Here is a 24539-nt window from a genome sequence, read left to right as displayed (position 1 = left end):
AATGGCATCTGACAGAGATTGCTCGCTGGGGTTGTGCTGTTTGCCTTTAGCTACAGAATTCTAGTCTGCCATGTGCATGAAGATTTCTCAAATTCAGTAGAATTTCTCCTTTACTCCGAGCAAATCTTCAATTCTGTCCTCTTTAAAGTGTAGGATTCAGGTTTTATCCTAACTGATAAAAGATCCAAACCAGTTTGCTTTTGCTATTCTCTTTCCCCTCCCTCAATGATTCCCACAATGCTGGGAGGGGGATGACTGGCCAAAAACGGGTGTCCAAGTCACACTTAGTCCAGGAGAAGCAGTTTTACGATGCTAAGAGCAGCATATTGCACAGGGATGAGAAAAGCTGCATTTTTGGAAATTTGCCCCTTGGAGCTTTTTTTAAAAGAGCCATTACATATTGTCCCTGATCCCGCTCTCCCTTTCTCAAAAGGAAAATTGAGCCTTTTAAAAAATGGAAGTGGTAGATACCTGTTTGGCCTTTTAGTCCTTCCATTTAAATCTAAATATTTTAGTGCAGTGTTTTTCAAATTTGACAACTTTGTATGTGGTCTTTCAATTGTGAGTTCTGAGTTGAAGGCCACACATCTTAATGAAACCCCTACATGCACAGAGTTTAGCAGGATTTATGCACTAAGCCATAATGAGGACTGTTGGTTTTGCCTTACCAATTTATGCAAATCTGGTTATTGTAATTTGAAAAACGTGTTGTGTACTTACAAACATATCTGGCAAGCGCTCAGCTTCCTTGAACAAAGAAAAGTTACAGAGATGCAGTTCTTAGTAAGCAAAGTTAGACCCTCCTTGTCTCCAAACATAGATTAGCTTCAATTTCTAAATGTAGAAAATGTAATCTAAATGTATGGGTGTTTTACTCCCTTGACCTGACAATTCTCTTCTACCAGTCATCTTGCAGGCAAGAAGCACTTAAAAAGTAAATCTATTCTTCAAGAATCTTGGAATTTGGGCGGATTACTTGAAGAAGAAAAAAAAGATTTGCTGAGCAACTGCTACTAAAAAAAATGTTGGACACTGGAAAAACAATAAAATCCTGAATATTGTAATACCTTTGATGAAATGTAGGATCCTGTCATATTTTAAGATTATTGCAGAACTGAAAGGGGGGGGGGGAGATATAATTTGATGAAAGAGATTATGAGGAAAAGTTACATTAGATGGGCAGCCCATAGCACTCTAGACATTAAAAACTATAGTTTCTAATATTTTAATTTTATTATTCATTTTATTAACAAAACTTCCTACAGTTAATAGATTTCTTCTAATGTCAATAACTTCCATATCAGTTTAATTTTACTCACTGGGGTGACAGAGGAGTAAAAACTAAATAAAAACTGAACATAACTCATTAGTTATATATAATGACCCACAAATGGATTTATAAACCTATTTTTTGCAATGATATTAGAACTATCGTTGTAAGAAGTTACTGGATTCTAACAGGTTGCATGTTTGCATCAATTCCTTTTCATATTTTTTCTTATTTGTTTAATTTATATGGCCACCCATCTCAAATTTCTGGCCCTGGTTAGCCAACATGATGATGTAAGCTGTCCAAAGTTGCTTTGCAACAAGAAGGGCGACAAACAAATTTAATAAACAAACATATAAAGTAAACATAGTTTAAAATTATTTAAAAATAAAAAATAGAAGCAGGTATACCTTGTAGCTTCAGACTGCTGCAGAGATCTGAGAAAAGCTACTCTATGGTTAGAGACTGAATAATTTTTCACAACTGTTGAGTGCCAGGAGTGTCAAGAATTTTGGTATTAAAGCTTTTCCGCACTGCAGCCTTAAGCTGCTTGTCTCCCATGCATAAACTGGCTGAAAATGAGGTTGGCTTAAGAAACCCCTTTCTGGATTTCAAACTCTGCCTCAGCTTTGGCCAAGGTGAAGGTCTGATGTTCTCTCTTCAAAACAGCCTTCAGGCTGCCATTATTGCAGCTCCTGTTTTTTAAAACATTCTTCCCCTGGAAGGTTTAAAAGAAAAGGATCAAAGGACTTCTATTTTGCCTTTTTTCCTGTCAGAACTTTTTCTGTCACTTTTTTTAAAAAAGTCCATCCTTTATTTGTTCCATCAGTGAACTTGTACAAAACAAGAAAAGTCCAGTTTTTCATTGTTCCACTTGTGAATGTTAAAAAAAAGTCACTGCAGAGGCAGTGACCATTGAGAGGAGGTGTGGGGGTACCTTTCCTCCTCCCAACAGCTGGAATGGAGAGGCCTGCCTGCAGTGAAATGAAGTGTAGCAAGCATTACTTGAGTTGGCATAAGCCAGAAAACATTCCGGCAAGTAGAAGATAGTGCTGTGCATTCCTGCTTTCAAGAAATTGTCAGCGGCCCACTCATGAGCCAATCAAGTTGGTCGTATGCATCAGGCCTTTGATTTAGGAGAATTTGCATCAAATTTTCAGCCATGCAGCCCAGTGAATAAACAACCTCACAGGGGTGTATCAGAAGATAATGCACAATTTTGCTTTTGTTGAAGGAATCCTTTAATGATTGATAACCTAGTTAGTTTTAGAGTGGCTAATAATTTAAAAAAAAACCACCTAAATTTAAAGGTGGATGGGGGGGGGGGAGGGAATTGATTTATTATGATTCTCACAATAAGGGGTCTTTGGTGTTCCCTGAGCTGGGTTGTTTCCTTGTAGACCAAACTAGGTAACATCTTCAGTGCATTAATGATGTTACCTACTTTGGGTAATCTGCAAGAAAACAACCCAGCTCAAAGAGGACCAAGGACCCCTCATGTCAACCCTAAGCTACAAATATTCTCCTTTATTAGATTCTTACAATTGATGTCCAGGTTAGGGGCGAATATTTACTAGTTGCATTTTGACCTATGACACATGGAAAAGAGTTGTTGACTGAAAAAACTGCAGAAATTCCCATTCATCAGGCAAACACAAGCTATGGTATTTCAGACTTTGGTAAACTACAGTTGCTGATGTTTTTAGGGAGTACAGCCAGTAGAAGGACTCTTTAATTCAACATTTGGAATACCATAATCAACTGTTCCTTCTTTTACATCATACTCTTTAACTCTATGAAGAAGTTAACAGCACTCTATACAATTGAAAGTTTTCTGTGGCAATTTCTTATCAGACTGAACTAATTAAATATGTTAAAAAGTGGGATCCACCCTCCCCCCCCAATTGCCAGTATTAAGAACCAGGAGCTGCCTGGATGTTTTGGGTACAGTTTCATGAGCCTTATTAGGTGTGATGGGAATTGTAAGCAAAAACCTCTGAATGGAACCAACTTAAGGAAGCCTGAAACAACTCATATATCATAAAATGTTTTTTACTACCACTTTTAATTGTAATACATGTATGTCAGCATTCTTTTTAAATACACATTTAAAGGTTTAACCCAGTCCATTTTTAAACAACAGAATTTGGAAATATAGCTGTTTCTTAAAGGCAGCTAAGCATATTCTTTCATTATAAATGTAATTGCACTATTTTTATAAGATCAGTGCACAGTTGTTGCAGGAACAAATACTTAGGGAGAATTCTAAATCTCTGCTTGAGTAAGTGAGGTCAACATTATCACCCTGAGTTTCAATTTGATATTGAGGTAATAAAAACAATATTCTTTAAGATAGATTTCATGGAAGCACAAACAGGCAGTTCCAAGTGTTGGGCATTTGAATAGTATACTACAGACTGGCAGCATGGTGTTTTCCACGTTTTGAACTACATTTCCTACAATTCCTTGGCACTGGGTTTATTAAGAGTTACTGATAGGGATCAAAGGATGTGCCTGGAGAGCAGAACAATTTTGTAAGGCATAAGGTAGAAAACCCTGTATACCAGGGGTGTCCAAACTTGGCAACTTTAACACTTGTGGACTTCAACTCCCAGAATTCCCCAGCCAGCTCTGCTCTGCTGGCTGGGGAATTCTGGGAGTTGAAGTCCGCAAGTCTTAAAGTTGCCAAGTTTGGACACCCCTGCTGTATACAATTCCCTCTCAGTGATAAAACTCATGGGTTTTAGCCACTATCTCTTAGTTCAATCTACTTTACAAACACATTATGGGGACATAGTGGGTAAAGGCACAACCCTACACCAAAAAACAAAAACTAACCTAAAGGCTTGGGTAGCATCACTGCATTAGAATACTGGAGTTTGTGTTGGTATTGTACTTCTTTATTAATTTAGAACTAACACTGCCCAGGAATCCCAGAGTTGGAAAAGTTAGTTAATGTTTTAGGGCATGTCAAATTTTTCAACTTTAAATTTCCAAACATTAGGGGTGCTCAAAAGTTGTGACATGCTTTGGGGATTGTAAATATATTTTGGTTGCTTTAATATCATTTAGATGTGCTTGATAAGTAATTAAATAAATATTTTAACTTTCTAACATTTTGTTTGTTTCATTAGCCCAAACTCCTGCTCTGTACAGGAATCCCAGTCACAGCTTCCGGTGGAGATGGCTTCCCAGTCTCCATATGAAGAAATGCAATAAAGGGGATCTCTCCATTTCCTTTAGTAATATGTTCCATTAACAGATTACTTAATAGGAGGATTTTCTTAATGCTTAACAAGAAACTGCCGTCCAGAAACTAAAGACCACAATTCCTGTCTGGTTCCCTGGAACAATAAAAAGCAAGTGGCCTTCTTTTAGGTGATACCACTCAGTTACTTGAAAAGTGCAATTGTATCTCCCTCAGTCAACTGTTTTTCCTGTAGCTCCTTGGACCTAAGCAAATGCAAAGTTGGGAAGCTTTTCAACTTGAATTCTGGAGATGAAGGACAAGATGGTTCTGTGCTTTCCTCCCTTGTATAAGAGCTGATTGAACTGGCAAATGAATTGCCAATAATGGCTCAGCTTCTGACCCATTACTTTTAGAAGCAGCTTTGTAAACATGCCACACAGTTCTCTTTTCAGTGCTATCTGAAACAGCAACCTCCCTCCTTGATCCCAGCTGTAATCTAGCTCTTTGTTTAAATTTTTAAAAAATTTGTTAAAAATCTGTTTCACATGATTTTCCAATCTGAAATGTAGTTTGGATTTTGCATGACATAAACCTAGCTATTGTAAGCCAGGGTTTATGATTTAACATGCTGTGAGCATCCTTATGGTTTACTCAATAATTGGATTAGGCCAACCACACCTTAGCATGATGTCTGAACTGATCTCACAATAGCTCAGTAAAGGAGCACTTGTTTTGTATTCTGAAATTCAGTGACTGTAATCTCCAGTGAAAGGATCAAGTGGCAAGGACCTTTTCTTATCTATTTATACCTGCACAGATCATCCTGACTATACCTGAATAGACAACCAGACACTCTTTGATCACTGTATGCTGGCCTTATATATGACCCTGAAAAAACCCCAATAACCTCATTTGTTTATTATGGTATACTGCTGATAACTTTATTCCAGAATATAACTTTTTTTTCCTGTTTAGGCCATTAAAGTGCTATGATGGATAAAAACTTAATTATGCTTTCTCAAAATGTGCTGAAAGCTGCTTTTTAAGAATGTAAAAGGATAGTCCATTGAAAAAATGTAATTGCACAAAAGTTGCCATGAAAGTTGCACTTGTGATGTTTGATTTCTGATGGTTCCTTCAGTGGAATTCATTAGCTATAGATAAATCAGCTTCAGAAGCAGTTTCCATGGCAAACCACAACGATAGGCAGTTTGAACCAGTGGGGCTGTTCCTTAAGCATAGCTATGTAGTATGGAGGCATATATCCTTTCAATATAGAGTTGTCCACTGACTAGCTTCAAGTTCTAAACTCCAGAACCTTTTCTTGTCAGCTCTGTCAGGCTGGAAAATGTTACAGTGTTCCAATATGGCTAAAGTGGATTTGGAACATCAGAAAATCGCCATCTTGGAAATAGTTGCTTACACTGCAAAATGGGTCTGGGAGAACTTGCAGCAGCCAACTTGCCAGTGGCTAGCTTGGGAGGAAGTCTCCATTTGAAATCAAACAGATCTCCTTCACGCACAGAAAGATGCTGTCTGGATCAGATCTGAATACTGCAAACTTTAGCAAAAAGTTTTACTGAATTTAGCAAAATTTCCTATTCCAATGATCAAGTGACCAGTTGCAATAGAAAATCAACAATAAATACAGGTTTATGTTTCATCATGTTTATCCTAAAACCAGCTTCCCTATGGTTGGCTTTCCTCCAAGCAAGGCCTTAGGATTCCATGCTGCAGCTTTAACAGCTTTTAAAATATCTTAGGTAAACATCCTGATGGGGTCATGCCCTATAAAAGCCAGTTTGAAACTGCCATGTGCAAAAAACCCAGACAGGCCAGCCACCAGAAAATAAAGTGACAGCAAATATCACTCCTTACTACTAGCACTGATGATGTTATTAGTTAAGAGTAATGAAATGTCTGCAAGAAAACAAGCAAGCTCAGAAGTGCACCAAGGACCCTTCAAAAGATGTTCCATTGAATTTATGTCTAGTAATGAAATCTCTTCCAGTTGCATTTTCAATCAGGATAATGGATTCCTCTCTTTCCATTAAGCAAGGCTCAGAAAAGTCATTTTGGGATTCTCCCTTCAGTGTTTGTTTTTGGAGGGAGTTTGCTGTGTGAGGGCAAAACAATCCTCAGAAAGAAAGAGAGACAGCAATCTTTTTCTGGTAAAGGACCTACTCCCAGAGCCCCCAAACCAGAGCTGCTCACCTCTGGCCTGACTGTCCCTAATGCAGGCATGGGATTCTCCAGTGCCTCTTGCTCCAACTTTTCCTGCCAAATTGCTTACCCACTTTTAATAAAAGATTTATTTTATAAAATCTTTTTATCTTTTAATAAAAAGTTTCTACTACATGGATCTTTGCTTGGAAAGAATATGGTAGTGATGGCGAACCTATGGCACGCGTGCCACAAGTGGCACGCGGAGCCATTTGCCAGGGCACGCGAGGCGCTGCCCTGTCAGCTGGCCAGCGCGCATGTGCGTGCTGGCCAGCTGAGTTCACCTTTTTAAAAGCTATTTTTCACCTTTCCCAGGCTCCAGAGGCTTTATAGGAGCCTGGGGAGGGCGAAAAGAGCCTCCCCCGCCTCCCCCCCCGAGGCTTCAGGGAACGTCCAGAGGCTTCCCTGAAGCCTTCAGAACGCTTAAAACCACCCTCTGAGCAAACCGGAAGTGACTTCCGGGTTGCTTGGAGGGTCGTTTTAAGTGTTCGAAGGCTTCAGGGACCGTCCGGAGGCTTCCCTGACGCCTTCGGAGCGCTTAAAACGACCCTCCGATCAACCCGGAAGTCACTTCTGGTTTGCTCCGAGGGTGGTTTTAAGCGCTCTGAAGGCGTCAGGGAAGCCTCCGGATGGTCCCTGAAGCCTCTGGAGGGCCTACGGGGGGCGGGGGAGGCTCTTTTCACCCTCCCCAGGCTCCTATAAAGCCTCTGGAGCCTGGGGAAGACGAAAAAAGCATGTAAAAATGGGGGTTGCGTGTTGTGCACGCATGCGCACTGGGGGGTCGCGCATTGCATTATGGGTGTGGCATGCCTGCACATGACCCCCCTGCGTTCCCCCCACTCGTGGCACTCAAGCCAAAAAAGGTTCGCCATCGCTGGAATATGGTTTTCTTCTCTACCCTCTTATGGCAGTCCACTGTCACTGTGGGGGAACAGTAAAGTTCTTATGTATTTTATCTTTCACACAACAATCCTGCAAGACAGTTGGCTATTAAATATCTCCTCCTTTATCAGAAAAAGACTCTGGGTTCACCCTGGCGAAAGGAAGTGATTAGCCATCACACCCTTCTGAAAGTGAAGAGGAGGAATTTCCAGTAGAAAACACACACATTCTCTCTTCTTCCCAAGCTATAACTTCCAAAATGGGTTAGGGGAAAGCTATGCCAGTTAATCTGAAAGTGGTATTGATTTTCCCAGTACAGATGTATACCAGATGCTTTTTTTATAGCAAAGTCAGCTATTGAAGTAGCTCTGCAGTCCACACATTGTTGCTGTTCTGGAATTTAACTAAAGTTCCCCATCCTGCTTCTCTTCCCTATGTCATTCTGTAGTTTTCATAAGCTTTAGCAAACATGGCTGACAATGATGGGAACTGTAGTTTGGTGCATTTGGAGGGCACTGGGGTGGGAAATTTAATTTTGATGTTTCATGCTTTCTTCATTGTCTTGTTTTAACTTTGCACACAGATATGAAATAATATTACAAGATTATTTCTTCCAAAGTAGTTCAATCCTATTCTCTGAAAATCTGAGTTCAAACTCTCCTCAGAAGTAAACTTCTAAATTTTGCAGTTATTCTAGATAAGTCTTAATACCACATATAGAACTATAGGTTTAGGAAACTTGGATTCACGAATGAACAACAGATAAGAATTGGGTTCCCTAGACTTTGCTGTGATCCATGAGCTTGTTTACTAGGCAGGTGAAATCAAGACCAAAGCTTTTAGGAAGAAATCTTCATGTTTGAGAAAATGAACGGTAACAGGTAAGAGTATACTAATTTCTTCTTTTCCGTACTCCAAATCAACATGACCATTTGTTTCAGTCCTGTGGACCTTTAAAAAGATTGTAAGCCAGCCAAATCTGAGAAGAAAGCTGATGTGCTTGCAAGTAAAAGACTGCATTTGAAATTTTTTTCCAATGGTAGTGTTGGGTAGGGAGAAGAATACTGAAATTACAGTGTCTTTAATTTATTTGAACTCCTTCTGCAAACAGGTTCTGATAAAAGGCAGCACTTAAAAGAAACCTAGATGGATTTTGGAATCCCAATGCTGAGATGTGTAATCATAGACTTCTGGAGGTTAGATGGGAAATCACCTGGCACTTGTTAAAAGTGCATTTTAATCAGTTCATATATTAGTCTTGAAAAGTCATGTTTTAAATGCTTTCCTAGAAAATACATTTGAGACATTTGTTATTCCATTGCAGACTGAGAAAATATTGTGGCTTGGACATCCCATATTAAGGGGATCATAAATGCTATCTATCCATAGCCTGCAGGGAATTAAGCTCAATGGTGTCACATCTCCCAGTAAAATAAGGGATCTAAGAAGTCCATCATTTGGGACTAGATTGCATTCTCCCTAGGCATTGTGTGCACAATATATACCAAACGTTAAAATATTCCCATGCACACATTGCAGAAAGGACATGTATAGACTTGTAGAATGTAGGGGAGGGGGCAACCTATCAGGGTGTATCTACTCAGCATGCTGTGGCAGGTTCCTTCTATACAAAAAACAATATTAATTTTGGAATCTGACCCAATAACCTATTGAGAGCATAAAGGAATATATAGCGGAGGACTTTGCTTAATGGAATTCCTAAAGTTACAAACATTCTTCAGTCCAATGCCATTTGGTTTATTCAGAAGTGATACACAATGAGTTCAATGGAAATTATTACCCTTCAGAAGTTTCTCCTTCCTTGAATGTGGCAAGACTTAAAGATCTTACAAGATTCATAGTTGATTTTACTGCAACTTTTCTGTTTCAGTAAATTATTTTCAACACATACATTTTATGCATGTTCTCACAATGTAGAAAAATAGCTGAATGCTCCTGTTACTCACTTCCTGCTTGATAGAGATAAGACTTCTGGATATAAAGGGGTTAAATGGATGTATACATTTCCTCTTTGCAAGTTGACATTTGTTTCTGTGATGGATTTCTTTGTGCAGCACCCAAGACATATTAAACTCAGTTTTGCCTCTTGATCAGGGTTGGGGAATTTCTGGTCGCAAGATATTGTTGTACTCAGTCTCGGTTAGCACAACCAACAAGTGGGATGGTGGCAGTTGTAACGCATCACAATAAGGACGATCAATGCTAATCTGTCTCAATCATATCTGTAGAACAGAGAAAGAAGGTGTCTGGAGCATGTCCCTGAGAGGTGTGTGTGTGGGGTGTCTCTGCAACTGACTTCTTAATTTTGTCTTCCAAATAAGACATTATTTTTTCCTTTCTTGCCAATCACGCCTCAGTTCTAATTGTTTCTTCCTACAGTAAAAGAAATGAAAATAAGATTTTTTGGGGGGTGTTAGGTGGCATTTATTTGGGAATTAAAGACAGACACAGGTAACACAAAGCAAAAAAAGAAAAGAAAAGAAAATATGGATAGTTTTACTAACATGAAAAATTTAGTGAAGCACAAATAGTGCTAGATTCCAGTCAGGATACAGAGCTCCAGATTGCATAGCTAGGTTAGTGAGACATACTGTATCACTAACCAGGCAGCTTTACCCAAGTGATTTGGCAAATCCTGCCTGCATGGCTAGTTTAGGGCATCTTAGCAATCAGAAACTTGGGCTAAATGCATAATGCATGGCCAGGTTAACTCTAGGTAAGTCAAGAGTGTGAAGAAAATCTGCGTTCATGCACACTGAATATATATTTTAAATATGTTTCAAAACACAATTAGAGTGTAAATTCATTCTGGCTTTTTCCCCATACATGGTCTAAGCAAAAGTAGCTCCTCTTTTCAATTTTATTTAAAGGAACATACTTGCTTTGGATTAGTATTCCAGATAGAAGGACAAAAATATGCACATGCTCCTTATTTCAAGCATATTTTCAGACATAAGCCTAAGAACAGAATTATTTGCCTGCTTTTATAATGGTGTATATTAAATGTACTTCCAAATGGATTTAACTCTCATTTGCACATATACTCCTTTGGAGTACCCATTTTGCATCTGATTCAAAGCAGTTTTCTTCCAAGTAGGCTGCACTGACTTCAAAAGATTTCTTTCCAAATAAGCATGCCTGCTTGCAAGACAAACATGCTGAAAAAAATATCAAAAGATCTTTCATCTAACATTGAAGTTGAAGCTATTTTAGTTGGAAGCAAGAATTTGTTTAGATTCTTCGGGGCTGATTTCTATATTAGTTCATTGATAACTTTAGTTGCATTTTGTGCTTTACTACCTCCCTCTTTTTCTCTTTACCACAGAGCTGTGCATTTAGCTGCGTTTGTCATATTTTCTGCACACTCTTGCCCACTTCACAATGAAATCCTTCCCCACCTGTTTCCCCTTGCCATTATTTTCTACCGGATGTATCTCACTACCCGTCTATAGGTTTGATTTCTTTCTCGGATCTTTTCATCTTATCGCAGCCCCGTTTTACAGGGCGATTTTTTTCCCCTCGCTGCCATCTAATCTTACTATTCATCTTCAACATTCACAGATTGTCATTAAGGTAACTCCAAGTGGTATCATTTTTCAGCCGCCGCCATCTACCCAGGTTGACTGCAGGAACGTAGTGCTGGAGAAGGAGACCTGAGTTGCTGCGGTGGGATGGGAAGGAAGGAGGGAGCGGGCATTTTGTTGATGCTGGGGAGCACCTCTTTGCTCGCTGTCCCATTCAATGCGCCTTTTTCTTGTGGCTTTTGCTGAGCCCAGGGAGGACAGAAAGCTGGCAAAGGGAACCTAGGAAACCGGCGTTGCCTCCTCCCGCTGTTCTCTCCACAGCAATATCTCTCTTGCCGGTTCTAGGGGGAGCCCTTGTCGTACGTGGAGGCGCGCGAAGCCGAGTCTCAAGAACAGACTTCAGCCACTGGCAGCCACAGGCCTGCATCACTCTGCAGGACAGACCACAGCAGGCGCATCACCTCGGGCCCTGCCAGGTGCAGTGCCCCCCCCCAAAACATCCCCTTGCCCGGAAAGACCCCCGGTACAGAGGAATCGCCGAATTCAATGCGTCTATCTACCCGGTAACTCGATTGCACAAAGGTCAACGAGAGACAATGAACTTTCTAATAGCCGTATTTGGCATGACCTCCGAGGAATGGCGGGCTGCTAGTGGCTTCCCTGGCAGTAAAATCGCCACGATTCCTCTTCACCCCCCCTCCCCAGGTACAGGTGCGCGCCCGAAATTCAGCAGCAGTCTTCCTCTCCGAAGTTCCCTTGACCAGAGAAGAAACTTGTGGAGGGGGTGGAGAGGCGCCAGTTCGAGCCCCCTTCCATTCAGCGTCATTAACAACTAGTTCGCAGGCGCCGCCGCTGCCGACTGCCACTCCATCTCGCCCGGGGATTGTTCGATTCCTTGGGAAATTCGTCATTTGCCTTTCTCCGGAGCCGAGGCTAAAACGCTTATGCTTTGGAGCCCCGCAAGTGCTAGGCGGGAGAATCGATCTGCTGATTTCTGAGCGCCTCTTCCTTCCCTGTTCGGATCAGAAATCCTTTCTGGGAGGGCCGGGGTTGTGCAGGCGTGTCCGAGAAGGGGAACACCGAAGAGGTGTTTTGAGCTTCGGGTACGCGTTTGGATGAAAGAAAACATCTTTCTGTTGGGGGTGACAGCAAGAATTATACCCTGATCCTAAGCCAACTGCTCATAAATTCTGTTAAGTGGAGTCAATAGTCGCGAGAAAACACTCGGTTCAAAACGGGGCACATCTGCAGTCGAAACGTTTGTAGTAGCGTGCAGAGAGGGGTGGCAGTTCTGCCCGTTGTCTGGTCAGCAAGCAGCTTGCTGCACCAAGAGCTTGTTGAGAAAGTGGGCGCGTGTGTCCGAGTCCGCGTGGAAGCTCGTTCAAGACGGCTCGTGCAAGAATGAGGCGAAGCGCGCTTGTTTCTGCGCAACTCGTTTGGACGCAGCTTGTTTCGGCGCGTGGACGTGTAAAAGTTGGGTTTTTAAAGATGAGCGGTGCCTATTGGAAGGCATTTGACAGAGATCCTGGGCATGCTTCCTCAGGAATAAGCCCCACTGACCTTCGCTGGTCTTACTCGGGTAGCCCCCCCCCCAAGATGGACCTGAGCGTGAGGCGCGTATTAAGGAGAGCGCCCCAAGTGGGAGCAGATTAGACAAATTCGGCCCAAGAATGAGTGGGGGAATGGAATGGAGAATCGTTCATTAAAGATTTTAAACGGCCTCTGAAGCACTTTTCAAAAGTTCCTGTCCGCAAACGCTCTCAATACCAAAACTTTCTTCTGAGGAAACGCACTCGACAGGCACTTTTCTCCTCTAGAAATCAGAAAAGACCCGAAAAATGCACATCGTTGGCCGGCTGGTGGCCTGTGCGCGTGTTTGCCAAGTTCGATTCTTTCAGGGGGAGAGAATTGATGAGGGCCCTACGCGTGGCAGCAGGCTCCCCCCTCCCAAGTTGAAATGGCTAGGTGGATTTCCCCTCCCCCACTCATTCAAGACCGTTAAAGAAAAGGCAAAACAAAACCACCACACAATCGATCATCGCACGAGTCACATCAAGCCGTTGGCTTCACCTTCGCACTCCTCTTTCTTGGCCTTCATTGCCATTCAACGGAATGGTTTGAAAGGTACTCTCTCCGAAGGGGGCAGAGAAAGGAGCGTTGGAAAGGCCCCTTCAGCCCGCGCGGACTTCGCCGAGTCTGGAAAAGGCCCGCGCGCGCGCGACGCCCCTCCCCCACCACAAGGACGCACGGGGCCGCCGCCGTCCGCTCTGCTCAGCTCGCGTCGCCCAAGCCTGGCGCCGAACCCTCTCGCCCCATCGTGTCTCCCAGCCCGCCTCAGCTCTTCAACCGATCCACCCTCCGCCGCCACGCTTAGCCTTCTCTTATCTGTGCGGCTCTCTTTTTCTTTTTGTGGTTGGAAGGTGAACAGCAGAAAGTTCATTTTCCCCAGCGCGGGATTTTTCTGCTTTCCCACCCTCTTTACTGTAACGAGGAACTCTTTTCTCACACGTACATTAGGGCGGTGGTCGTTTTTAATTGCCGGTTATCATTCCCTTGTCTGCTTCTTCTTCTTCCTCCCCTCATGCCCTCCTCAAGACGAGGCTATGCCCGTCTATAGCCAATTAACTAAGAATGAGCCTCAATCAGCTCAATGTGTGTCAGACCTTCGCGGAATTCTTTCTTGGCCTTTTTGACCACGGAGAAAACTCAATAAACCTTTCCTATACTGTCCTTCCCTTTCACTACTTGTGGGGCTAATTCTCATCACTTTTCTTAAAATGAAGGGGTGTTTTTACTTGGGAGCCTTTTTCTAGACTTTCCTTCTCTTGCATATTGTGATCTGGAGTTAGAGATGTTTTCCCCCCTTCCAGCCCCAAATCCAAGACCTTCATGGTTGCTAATATGTCCTCTACCTTAACAAACCACTAATTATCCCCCCTCCCCCAGTTTGTTCCCCCTTCAGGACATTCTAGATAGAATCGTAAACATCCCCTTTGTTTTTGTAAGGGACAACCGTCTTTTAAAAAATGTCCCACTTTTAAATTTATTCCGAAAATATTTTGGACAGTGCATGGTTTGGGGGGTGGGTTAAAAGCTTCGGATTACTTATTTCACAAACCTAATAGTAACTTATTCTTTCACAAACTTAATAATAAAAGACCTGCCACCGTCTCCAAAGCTATCTTCTAGGTTTCGTCGGAGGAACCCCCCCTGAAAAGCAACAGGTGAACCTCCGTTCTCTGACCCCAGTTCCAGCTTTTCTAACAGGCAGGATCAGCGCGTTTAATAGCTTGTTATACAATCCTCCCCTTCAGCTTGCCTAGATTAATTGTAAAGGACCAGGGTCGCAAGCATATTGGCAAAATGAATTCTGCGATCCTGTGCAATCTCTTTGGAAGCAAGTTCCACTGCGCCCAATGAAAAATCCCCCTTAGATCTTAGTAACAGAGTTGTATTTATTTACAATGGATTACATTCTTACAACCCAAGTGTGCTCCTGTTTATTCAAGAGTGTCACCGAATTCAACGAGGGCTATTCAAATAATTGATAAAGTTGAATCTTTACACATTTTTCTGGTTATATACTAGTATGATTTATAGAGCGAGGATTCCAACCGTGGGGAAAAGGGAGTCTTAATCCACAGAACATTTAGGAATTACGGTGTTTTTAATCTTAAGAAAAATGTACCAGCTTCTATTCTTAGCTATAGTAACCCATACTAAATCAAATAGAGCTTCCATGATTCGAGGCAGTGTACCTCTATTGCTAAAAGCAGACATATAATCAGCGTTGCCCATAGTTCTATACCGGTTCCTTCCGATGTAATTGCTTGTCCGGAGAATAATGGCATAACCTCTGGGCCTGATCCTGTTTGAACATTTTTTAAGTGTTCACCTCCTAAAAGGTGAGGTAGTTATGCACTCACTTTTGTCTGTTCGTTACCGCTGCTTTGCTTTTTAATTGTGCGGCAATTTACTAGCAACTATGAAGACCACTCATTTGCAGTGGTATTTGACTTGTTACATTTTACGGTCTCTTCCTTTCTCTCTGCTCGCCCCTCCTCTTTAAATTTCCCTCCTGGCTCTAATTGATTTTTTTAAAGGCTTACAGAATACTTTCTTTCGTATCAAGTCTTCTTGCTCCTCCAGCGTGCCTTTCCTTTTTCTGCGGTCACTCCTGGGCTGTTGCGCGCCTTTACGCACGCCTCTCCCTCCCCGCGTCTTTTACTACTCCGCCTCCCTCCGGAGGAGCAGCAGCGTGTGCCTGGTGCCTAGGAGGGTAACCCCCTCTTCTCCCCCCACCACTGTCCATTGGCTTGCCCTGCTACGGCTCCCCCCTCACTCTTTTGCTTGATCATGTCCAGCCCCCGATGACTGTCCATTGGCGTGGCGCACAGCTTCCCTCCTCCCCTTTCCTCCAGTTTCGCCCTGCCCATGTTTTGTATGTCTCTGTCCATCCAGCCGCTTGACGTTCAAGTTCGTAGGGACGTCACGTCCGCACTTGAACTTGCAGCTCAGGGGGGCTTTTGCCATTTTTTTCATCCCTCTCTCTCTCTCTCTTCTTTTCCCCCCCTGACTGTTTCTCCCTCTCTTGCACAGAAAGGAAAAAAAGAAAAAGAAAAAGCCATGACTGCTATCCCACAATTCATCTTCCCCGCGCCATCTTTGTATTATTTCTAATTTATTTTGGATGTCAAAAGACATTGATGAAGGTATTTTCTCTGGAGTCTCCTTCCTTGCTCACCCGGCGCTTCCCGATGTGATCCGAGCGAGAGAGCTCCGTGCGCGCCCGCCCGAGCAACCAACACCACAATGTCTCGCCGCAAGCAAGGGAAACCCCAGCACTTAAGCAAACGGGAATTTTCGCGTAAGTAAACTACCTTGCCGCTCTGCCTTTTACCTTTGAGCACGCTCGCTTGCAAACTAACAATCATAATTCAACTATTTTTTATATTTTGCACATTTCAATCTTTCTTTGTGCATGCGTCTTTTTAATGCATTGGAAGACAAAAAAGCAACTCACCTTAAAACTCAGGCCCCTCGCCCCTCCCTTTTTTTTTTGCATCGCTAGCACCTTCAGTACTTTTCAGAGAAGGTCCTTCTGTTCTTCGGCGCTTACGGCCGCTTGCTCTCGCTCAAAGTTCCATTTGTCTCTCCTCCCCCCCATTGATTCTTCTATAGATATTTTGCCGGAAGACAGCGTGTCTGGGTGCGCGCGCCTGCAGCTTACAAATGAATTGCAACTTAAGAAAGCACGCAAAGATACACATTTTTTTTTTGCAAAGGACAGCAGGCGGCTTAAAGGAGGGGGTGAAAGTACGGAAGAAAGCGGTAGATCTGTGTGTGTGTGTGTGTGTGTGTGTGTGTGTTTGAATCGGTGCACTTTCTTTTATTTTCACGCGGACAGATTAGGTGCTCTCCGAGCGCCTTGTCGTGTGACGACTCCCTTTTTTTCAAATCCGCTTTGCTCATTCCTTGCAAATCTCTTTTTTTTTTAGATAGGGCTGAAAGGGGGGACCATTTCTTTTGTCTCCACTATCAAGATAGGGGTAGTGGCGTTGAGAGATCGCCTACCCCCACCCTTTTCTGCATGTCCCGCTCCTTTTTCTTTCTCTCTCTCTCTCCTCTCCAACTCCGCACCGGGAAAGGGCAAGGAAGGGGGCAGACGTGGTGTCTGTTTTTGGCCGGAGATCGGCTGCTTTTCTCTTCTTGCGCCGCCACGATTAGCTTTTCTCCCCTCCCCCCGTCAACTGCCTACACTTACCAGCCTCATTTTACCCCCTCCTTTTCTCTTTCCGTCGTTAAGCCCCCAAACTCTTGCTTTGCAGAAACTTGGGTTAGCTTGCGTACAGCTAAAAATGTAAGAAGGATCGGAGTGTGTGGATATGCATGCATGTGGAATTCCCCTCCTTTCTCTCGTACTATTTTTTGGAAGATTTTCAAAAAAAAAAAGTGGAAGTGGATTTTGATTGGGAAAAATCTCGTGTCTGACTGTTTACAAGCGCCGCGTGTGCTGCGGAGTCGCTGCCAGCAAAACAGGCTAGAAGAACAAACGTATTGGAAAGAGAAGAAATTCGTGCAACATATATACATGCACACATGCAATGTTTTGTAGATATTATAAAAATAAATACAAGCTTAGGTGCAGCTGTGTTAGCTCTGATCACAAGAAAGGGAGCATCAGCCTCCCCCTAAACAATTAATTAGAACTTCCACCCCAGTAATTGCATTTTGATGTAAAGGTTGTATTTCCTTTTTTATTTAAACAAAATAGGGATTCATGCAATGTCTCGGGTTTCGTCTTTCAGCCTTCCAGGCATTCGGTATACAAAAGCTCGAGCAAAGCCGTGCTTGCTTGCAAACACAAAAGGGAAGTCTGGTCTGGACTTGAGATGGTTGAAGGCGGGCGGGCAAAGTCGAGGGCGGGGGGAGGAAAGAAGGAAGATATTAAATGTATACGTTATATTTGCAAAAGAGAAATAAGTGATCTTCCTTGGGCTGTTGTGTTACTATTCTCGTCTTTAATTTTCAAGATTGGTTTTTCTTTTGGTTTTGCAAAACTTTGCATTTAAGCCGTCAGTGGTTCTTTCTCCCAATAATCGCTGCTTGGATTGTAATGTAAAATAGTATCGTTTAGCAACACGAATGCTTAATTAAAATAGCCAACAAATGAAACATCCGCTGCCCCCCAATTTCATGGATTATAGTTGTCTTTTCAAATAAATAACTTGCAGGTTGCTTTTCTGCCCATTCCTACAATTATTTTTGTTATTTGAAATGCAAAACCGTATGTTTATTGCAACATAACTGACACACTTTTGAACATGCTGCTATCACCTTCCAAACACGTTGCAAGATTTATTCTCCCTCCCTTCCTTCAACCAAACTGATAACCTAATTTGACTCTTATCTGAGAGGTAGGGGGGGTGGGGAAGATGAAGTGGCTGTTTGGAGGAAAATATGCCCCTTTTTCCAATATAAAGACAAGATTTGTAACTATATTCCAGTCTGTCTACTCCACATTCACCCACAGAATACTTGAAAATTAGCCCCAAAAATAAATATACAGAGAAGTGTAAGTTTTTGTTTAAATAGAGATTTGTGGTGTGTTACAAGGGATAAGTAGAATTTCTATAGAAGTTTATTTTTATGTCTTCTATCCCTTGTCTTGGGGAGCAAAATGAGAGAATGGGGAATAATGAGGTTATAGCAGAGAGGGCAATTTATATGAGTTGGGTTAAAACAATTTTTTCCCTTTCTGTGTATTTTTTAAAATTTAAATGTGAATTTTAGCCACTAGGAGGCAGAGTGAGATCAAGAAAGCTTAGTGAACTTGAACCTGATCCTCTTGCTCACACATTTTTAATTTTCTATATTTTTCATTTGGCATAGGAAGGTGGGGTGAGAGTTCTGTGTATTTATGTATAATGCTGTGTGTATGTATTCAGATATTCTCCGTTCTTTATCTCCCACTGTTCCTCTGTAATTCAGCTCCTCCTTTTTTGCTTTTAATTTTGTTTCCTGTGTTAATCTTTGGGAAAGGACTGTAACATTCAAATTATTCTTTTACCAGATTCCCTCCCATATAGAACATTTACAGTTACTGCTTTTCATCTTGTCATTACCCCCCCCCCCCCCCCCAGCAGCAATAGTTCTGTTTGGAAAAACAGCATTAAAATAATTATTACATGACCAAGTACACTACAACATAGTATTTGATTATTTATTTATCTACAAAACACAAAACAAATTGAGAAAGGCAACCCCTCTTAGCATTTAGAAATAGTATTTCTTAGATAGAACCTAATTTTTCTGATAAAGAAAAACTACAAAAATTCAAGGGTATTAAATTTCTTTCCAAAGACTTTTGGGTGCTTTGGCTTGACTTACAGAGCATCTGCTTTTGTTTGGGTGGCTTGGTGAGGGCTGTTTTCATTCAGTCTCAGTCCTATTAGAAAGCTTATTGTTGCTTTTGAAAATCAATTGGTTTATTTTGTTTTTAAAGTAGATCTCTAAGAGAACAGCTGGCTGAAAAGGCAAGCAAATATTTTGGCTCCCTTGCAAGTGTTACTTGATGAGGTTTATGAGGCTAACCTATATCCCCCCCCCCAATTGTGTTTTGTGCTCCTTCCGAAGTTTACATCCATCCAGATGTTCATTCACCTAAACACTATTAAATTTTCTTTTTTCCTTTCTTCTCTTTTTGAACATCATTCCCTCCTCTCCCTCAGTTTCTGTTAAACTAATCCACTTGAATGCAAAGTTGAAACTGAGCTGTTGTTTTAGGTTTAACTATTTTGCCGGATGGGGAGGGAGAAATATATGTTTTAATTGCTTTGGATTATTTTGACCCGTTTGATTGCTTGTTCCATCCTAATTCATATTTCAAAATGAAAGACATGTTTTCTACTATAATCTGGAAAATGCCTCCGTTGGCATTTCTGCTTCGGTATTCTTTCTTTTTCCCCCTATTCTTTGTAAAGAAGTGAAAATCTGGCACTAATGTTTTGTTTTTTTAATTAAAAATGCCACCTTCCTTTTAGGTTGGCTTTTAAAAGAGAAAATAAAGTCTCCTTTTTCCATTAATGATGTATTAATTTAAACAGAAATATCAGACAGATAAAATACAAAAAATGGTGCCCAATAAATTAGAAACAAAGCATACCATGCAAATAATCAACAGCAAGGATGATAATACATTAGCTCTTTGAATTGCAGACATACTTACAATAACAGCAGTACACGTTTGCCCTGCATTCTGTATTTTAGGAAACCGTTTTTTAAACAAACTTGCTAGCTCTTGCTCATTTATTGTCTTATCATTAGTCTTGATTAGCAATCATTTATATTAAATGCATAAACATATGAAAGGTGTGGGTTTTATATCTGTACATTTTAATATCTTATTCTTAAGAACCTTGCCTCTTATAAAATTAATTGGATGAATTGTTAAGGTGCAATCAACAATACTTTTTACTTTTACTTGATTTGCTATTATTTCGTGAAAATCAAGACCAATTTACAGCCAACTTTATAAGAAATCATTTTTCCCAACTGTTATTTAGTATAAATTTTAACTGCTTAGGAAACCAATGTTTTGCATTTTCTTGCTAAACCAACTTACTGATTTCACAATTGTTTTAGGCCCTAGTCTTATAGTTTGACTAATTACTCCTTAGAACTTCCTGTTTTATAGAAAATACTTTGCTTCTTGGATTGGGCTTTGAAGCTTGCATGGAAAAATATTTCCAGTATTTAAATATTTTCAAAATAGAGTGTGCTGAAACATTTTTTTCTTGCATTTATTGCCTGCCATTTTGTTAGAACTAGATATTTGCTCACCCAAAAATAGTAGAAGAAAGTAGATATCGTAAAATCACCATAGTCCCAATTTCCCCCTTGACTATTAATCACTAACTGGTATTACTGCATTATTTTTGGTCAAGAGAGCTTAAGCGGAACCTATGGATTAAAAATATTTTAATGTAAATATAATGTTCATGTTTCTATAATCATTATTACTCTACATTTAGGAGTAAACTTGGGAGACAAAAAATAACGTGAAAGCAGAGATTTGCAGAATCGTTGTTTAGAAGGAGCTATGACATCCTAAAATTATGTTCCCTTGTACATATGGGAATTTCTTGAGATCCCCTTAACTAATATAGATAGTTCGGAAACAAATTTAATCTGAGTATATTTTAAAAAAATATCAAATCTCTTCCAATATAACTCAGTCAAATTAAAATCTATTTTTTGATTCTCTATGGCTTTAAATTCATTAAATGTGAAATTGGTCATATACTAAAGAAGGTCAAGTTGATTAACTGTTAAGGTATTATGTCCTTTCACTTTTTTCTTAACTGGTAGCTTTGATATTTTGCAAGAATGCTATTTCATGCTTGTTTATAAGTAAAAGTACTGTACGGTTGTAATGAAATTACATCCCAAGATGAATTCTTCTTTTTCCTCTCTTTCAATCTGGATGACTGAAATCATGAACAATTTCTGCACGAATACTTAAATAGAAAATAATAGTGGGAGAAAAAGCTAACTGCTGTATATCTACCTTATTAAAATACGTATTAGTATACTGCCTATATAAACATAATTTTTGTGGAGCTTTCTGGAGCTTGTTCAGCAAATTAATCAACTTGGACAACATTAAGAAAGGTGCTGTAAAGAAAGGACTTTGGTGATGAATGCTAAAATTCAGTCATGTTTATACTAATATTTATACCTTATGAAGGCCCTCATTACTAATACATTCTGAATAAATGGGACACATTTCCCCTAAATGGGGAAAAGGACTAATTTGGTTTATTTTCCTAGATGTTCAGAAGCATCTTAATTATAACTGGAAATTTTCGGTAGTTTGAAGATACATATTTATATTTTGTAAATGAAATGCTTGGTTATTCTTGTTTTTTAAATAATACTTGATAAATAAATAAAATACTGCAGATTTATCTTGTTTTGCTGTTTGCTTGATCATTTTAGAGAAGACTTCTAGGAAATTCTGTGTGCATCTGCATATATATGACACAGAACATAGGGACATACTTAAAAACCACGGGCTGTTCAGGTAATGGGTGCCAACTGGCGGGTGGACACAAGCAATCTTTTTTGTAATTGTGTGATTATGGTTGCTTATATTTTTGTATGCATGTCCAAACACTTGTATGCATAAGTAAACCCTAAAGTAAGCATATTCATTCCAGCATATGACACTGACAGGAGAAAATAAATATTATTTTGTGAAAAGAAAAGAGAAATCCATGGGTTTTATAGATAGATAGTTCTGAGGTTTACTTTTGGAGGAGGTGAATAAAGGTAAGAATTCTGAGACATTTGTATTTTTATTTAATTTGCTCATTTGTAAATAACAGATTTCTCTCTCTCTCTCTCTCTCTCTCTCTCTCTCTCTCTCTCTCTCTCGTTCTTTGAGCTATGAAAGAATGTGAAATTCTCACCTCAGTTATTAGCATTATAGGTGGTTTCCTTCACATACAATCGCTTGGCATTGCTGATAAATTTGTTTTCTTATAGCATGTCAACATCCTATAAAGGAGAAACTCCTTAGGTTTGGGACAGGAGTGACATAATTTTTTCTATTAAAACTAATACTATAATAAAACATACAGTCATGTAAAAATAGGGATGTGTAATGCATTTTGTTTTAAGAAAGTCTCTTGTTGAAGTAAAATACTTCTGTGGATGCTCCCTCCCCCCCCCCCACTTTTTTTTTGTTCAGGCACCCCAGCACAATGCTAGATTAGAAGTGTGTTAGTACTGCTACCCAATATTTGGGATTTTTTAAAAAAAGTTTGGGCTGTACTCTGCAAATATACTTTCCATCCCCAATTCTTTTTATTTCTTAATCTGTATTTGAATTTCTGATTTCCTTTGTTTCCTTCTTTGCAGCTGAACCTATTGAAGCCATTCTTACAGATGATGAACCAGATCATGGTACTTTGGGAGCTCCAGAAGGCGACCACGACCTCCTTACCTGTGGCCAGTGTCAGATGAACTTCCCTTTGGGGGATATTCTTATTTTTATTGAGCACAAAAGGAAACAATGCAATGGCATTCTTTGCCTAGAGAAGGCTGTGGATAAGCCCCCTTCGCCCTTGCCAAGCGAGCTGCGAAAAACTTCCAATCCTGTGGAGGTTGGCATCCAGGTCACACCTGAGGATGACGATTGTTTGTCAACGTCATCTAGAGGAATTTGCCCCAAGCAGGAACATATAGCAGGTAAATCAAAGTGATGGGGGGAGGGGAGGCAGGAATGGCATGCTTACAGGCTACACATTGAAATTGTGTTGTTTTGTAAAAAAATGTTTTTTGACATTTCATTTTACAAATTCATGAATTAAAATTTCATTATTTCTATTTATAGTAAGTATGCACACCTCCAGCGTTATCAGTTATCCATAGAAGCGTAAAACTCATGGCATATCCTAGAATAACTTTCTAGCTGCTCTCTTTCACATCTTTCATGTTCTACACATTTTTTTGACATTGGGTTACCAAATTGTGCTCACCCAAAGAAGAGGATGCAGAAGAGAACTAGGCAGCTTTTTAAAAAGTCACTGTTTCCTCCTTTTATACTTACTTTGCAAAAATGACATCACAGCAACTTTAATTCCACATCATACTTTACTGTTATGTTTTAACATAGGTCATAGGTTTATGGTATTAAGAAACAAATAAAATATGGATAGATGGATATCCCTATCTTTGCAGTGAATGTTCATGAGTGTAGATTTGATTGGCTCTTGTTTTCTGTCATATGTTCCTAGTGTATGTCTGTGCACTTTAGCTTTCATAGATTTATTGCAGGTAGCAGGTAGAATCCCACCACAATCATAAAAGCAAGTTCCTTATGAAGTGTAAAGCATCTATGCCTGCCTGTTACTCTTGCTTAGTTCTTATTCTGGTTCTTAGGATGGAAAGGACCCGGGAAAGTGTCACCCTACAATGCCTTTAAGTCATTCAAAAATAAGCTTTACTTCTCAGAAGAATCCTTTCTCTCAAATTTCAAAGTTGATCGAATCAATGTGTAAAATGGAGACAAAACCCAAATCTGGGTAGCTTTTCCTTCCCCAATTCTTATACAAGTCTTTGTATATAGGTCATTGAAGGGCACCAAAGCCTCCTGGAAATGCAATATGCCAGCTGCAGAGTTTAGAGTTCTTCTGCTATTCCTGGTGCTTGATGGAATTGGTTGTGTAGCCTTTTTATTTTTATTTTTAATCATAATTTTCTGCAGACTGTGGTGTAAATATGAAAGAGGTGTTAACACCCCCTGTTCCATTTTGTCTATCATTGCATGGACTGTAATTAAAGGCAGCCCCTTGGTGAAGTGACATGGCTGACCTTGACTTTCAGATGCCATTTTCACTGCCCAGGCCAGAGTAGAGAGGGCAGTTTCCAAGGTGTGTAGGTTTGCTTACATAAAAAGTTTAAGAGCATGTTAGAAATTTCTAAAGGTTGGCTTGACAGAGAAGGAGGTTGCTCTCTGCAATCTTGCCTTTTCAGCTAAATGATAATCCCCCCCCCCCCAAATACTGTCTGTTATCTCTGATGTGCTTTTGACAGATATGTCTTGATTTTCTTCTATGGCTTTCTGCTGCCACATGTCACCTATATTAAAAATAATATAAAATTAAAAAAATGGATGTCATAAGCAACATCAGCAACAAAAAACAAACAAATAAATAAAATAAATAATAAATAAATGGGTGGGCCGCATACTGCCTGCATGTCTGTATGTTTTTTATAAAGGAAGTGAAAGGATGTTTGAAGTTAATGCAGATGTGGAGAGGTCTGCTAATACTGCTAGACTATAAAGAATTGTGTTTGGTGTCATAATCCAGATGGCAAACAAAACTGCTTTCTTTTGGTTTTCTTGTGCACTACCAAAATT

General features: G+C 40.4%; 1 protein-coding gene across 2 annotated transcripts in view; it reads left to right on the top strand.

The window, feature by feature from the left end:
* The first annotated feature begins 15526 nt into the window (after positions 1-15526).
* BCL11A (BCL11 transcription factor A) overlaps positions 15527-24539 on the top strand; it is a 192939-nt gene continuing 183926 nt past the window's right edge. For both annotated transcript variants that reach the window (XM_081942360.1, XM_081942359.1), the window contains exons 1-2: positions 15527-15977; positions 22535-22864. In XM_081942360.1, the coding sequence (XP_081798486.1) occupies positions 15923-15977; positions 22535-22864 (385 nt within the window). In that variant the 5' untranslated portion in view covers positions 15527-15922. The remainder of the gene's footprint in view (positions 15978-22534; positions 22865-24539) is intronic.

This window comes from Natrix helvetica (genome assembly GCF_964273705.1).
Source record: "Natrix helvetica genome assembly, chromosome: 2".
NCBI classification, from domain to species: domain Eukaryota; kingdom Metazoa; phylum Chordata; class Lepidosauria; order Squamata; family Natricidae; genus Natrix; species Natrix helvetica.
Note: the sequence above shows the minus strand (reverse complement) of the source record. Positions and strands in the feature narration are given on the sequence as shown.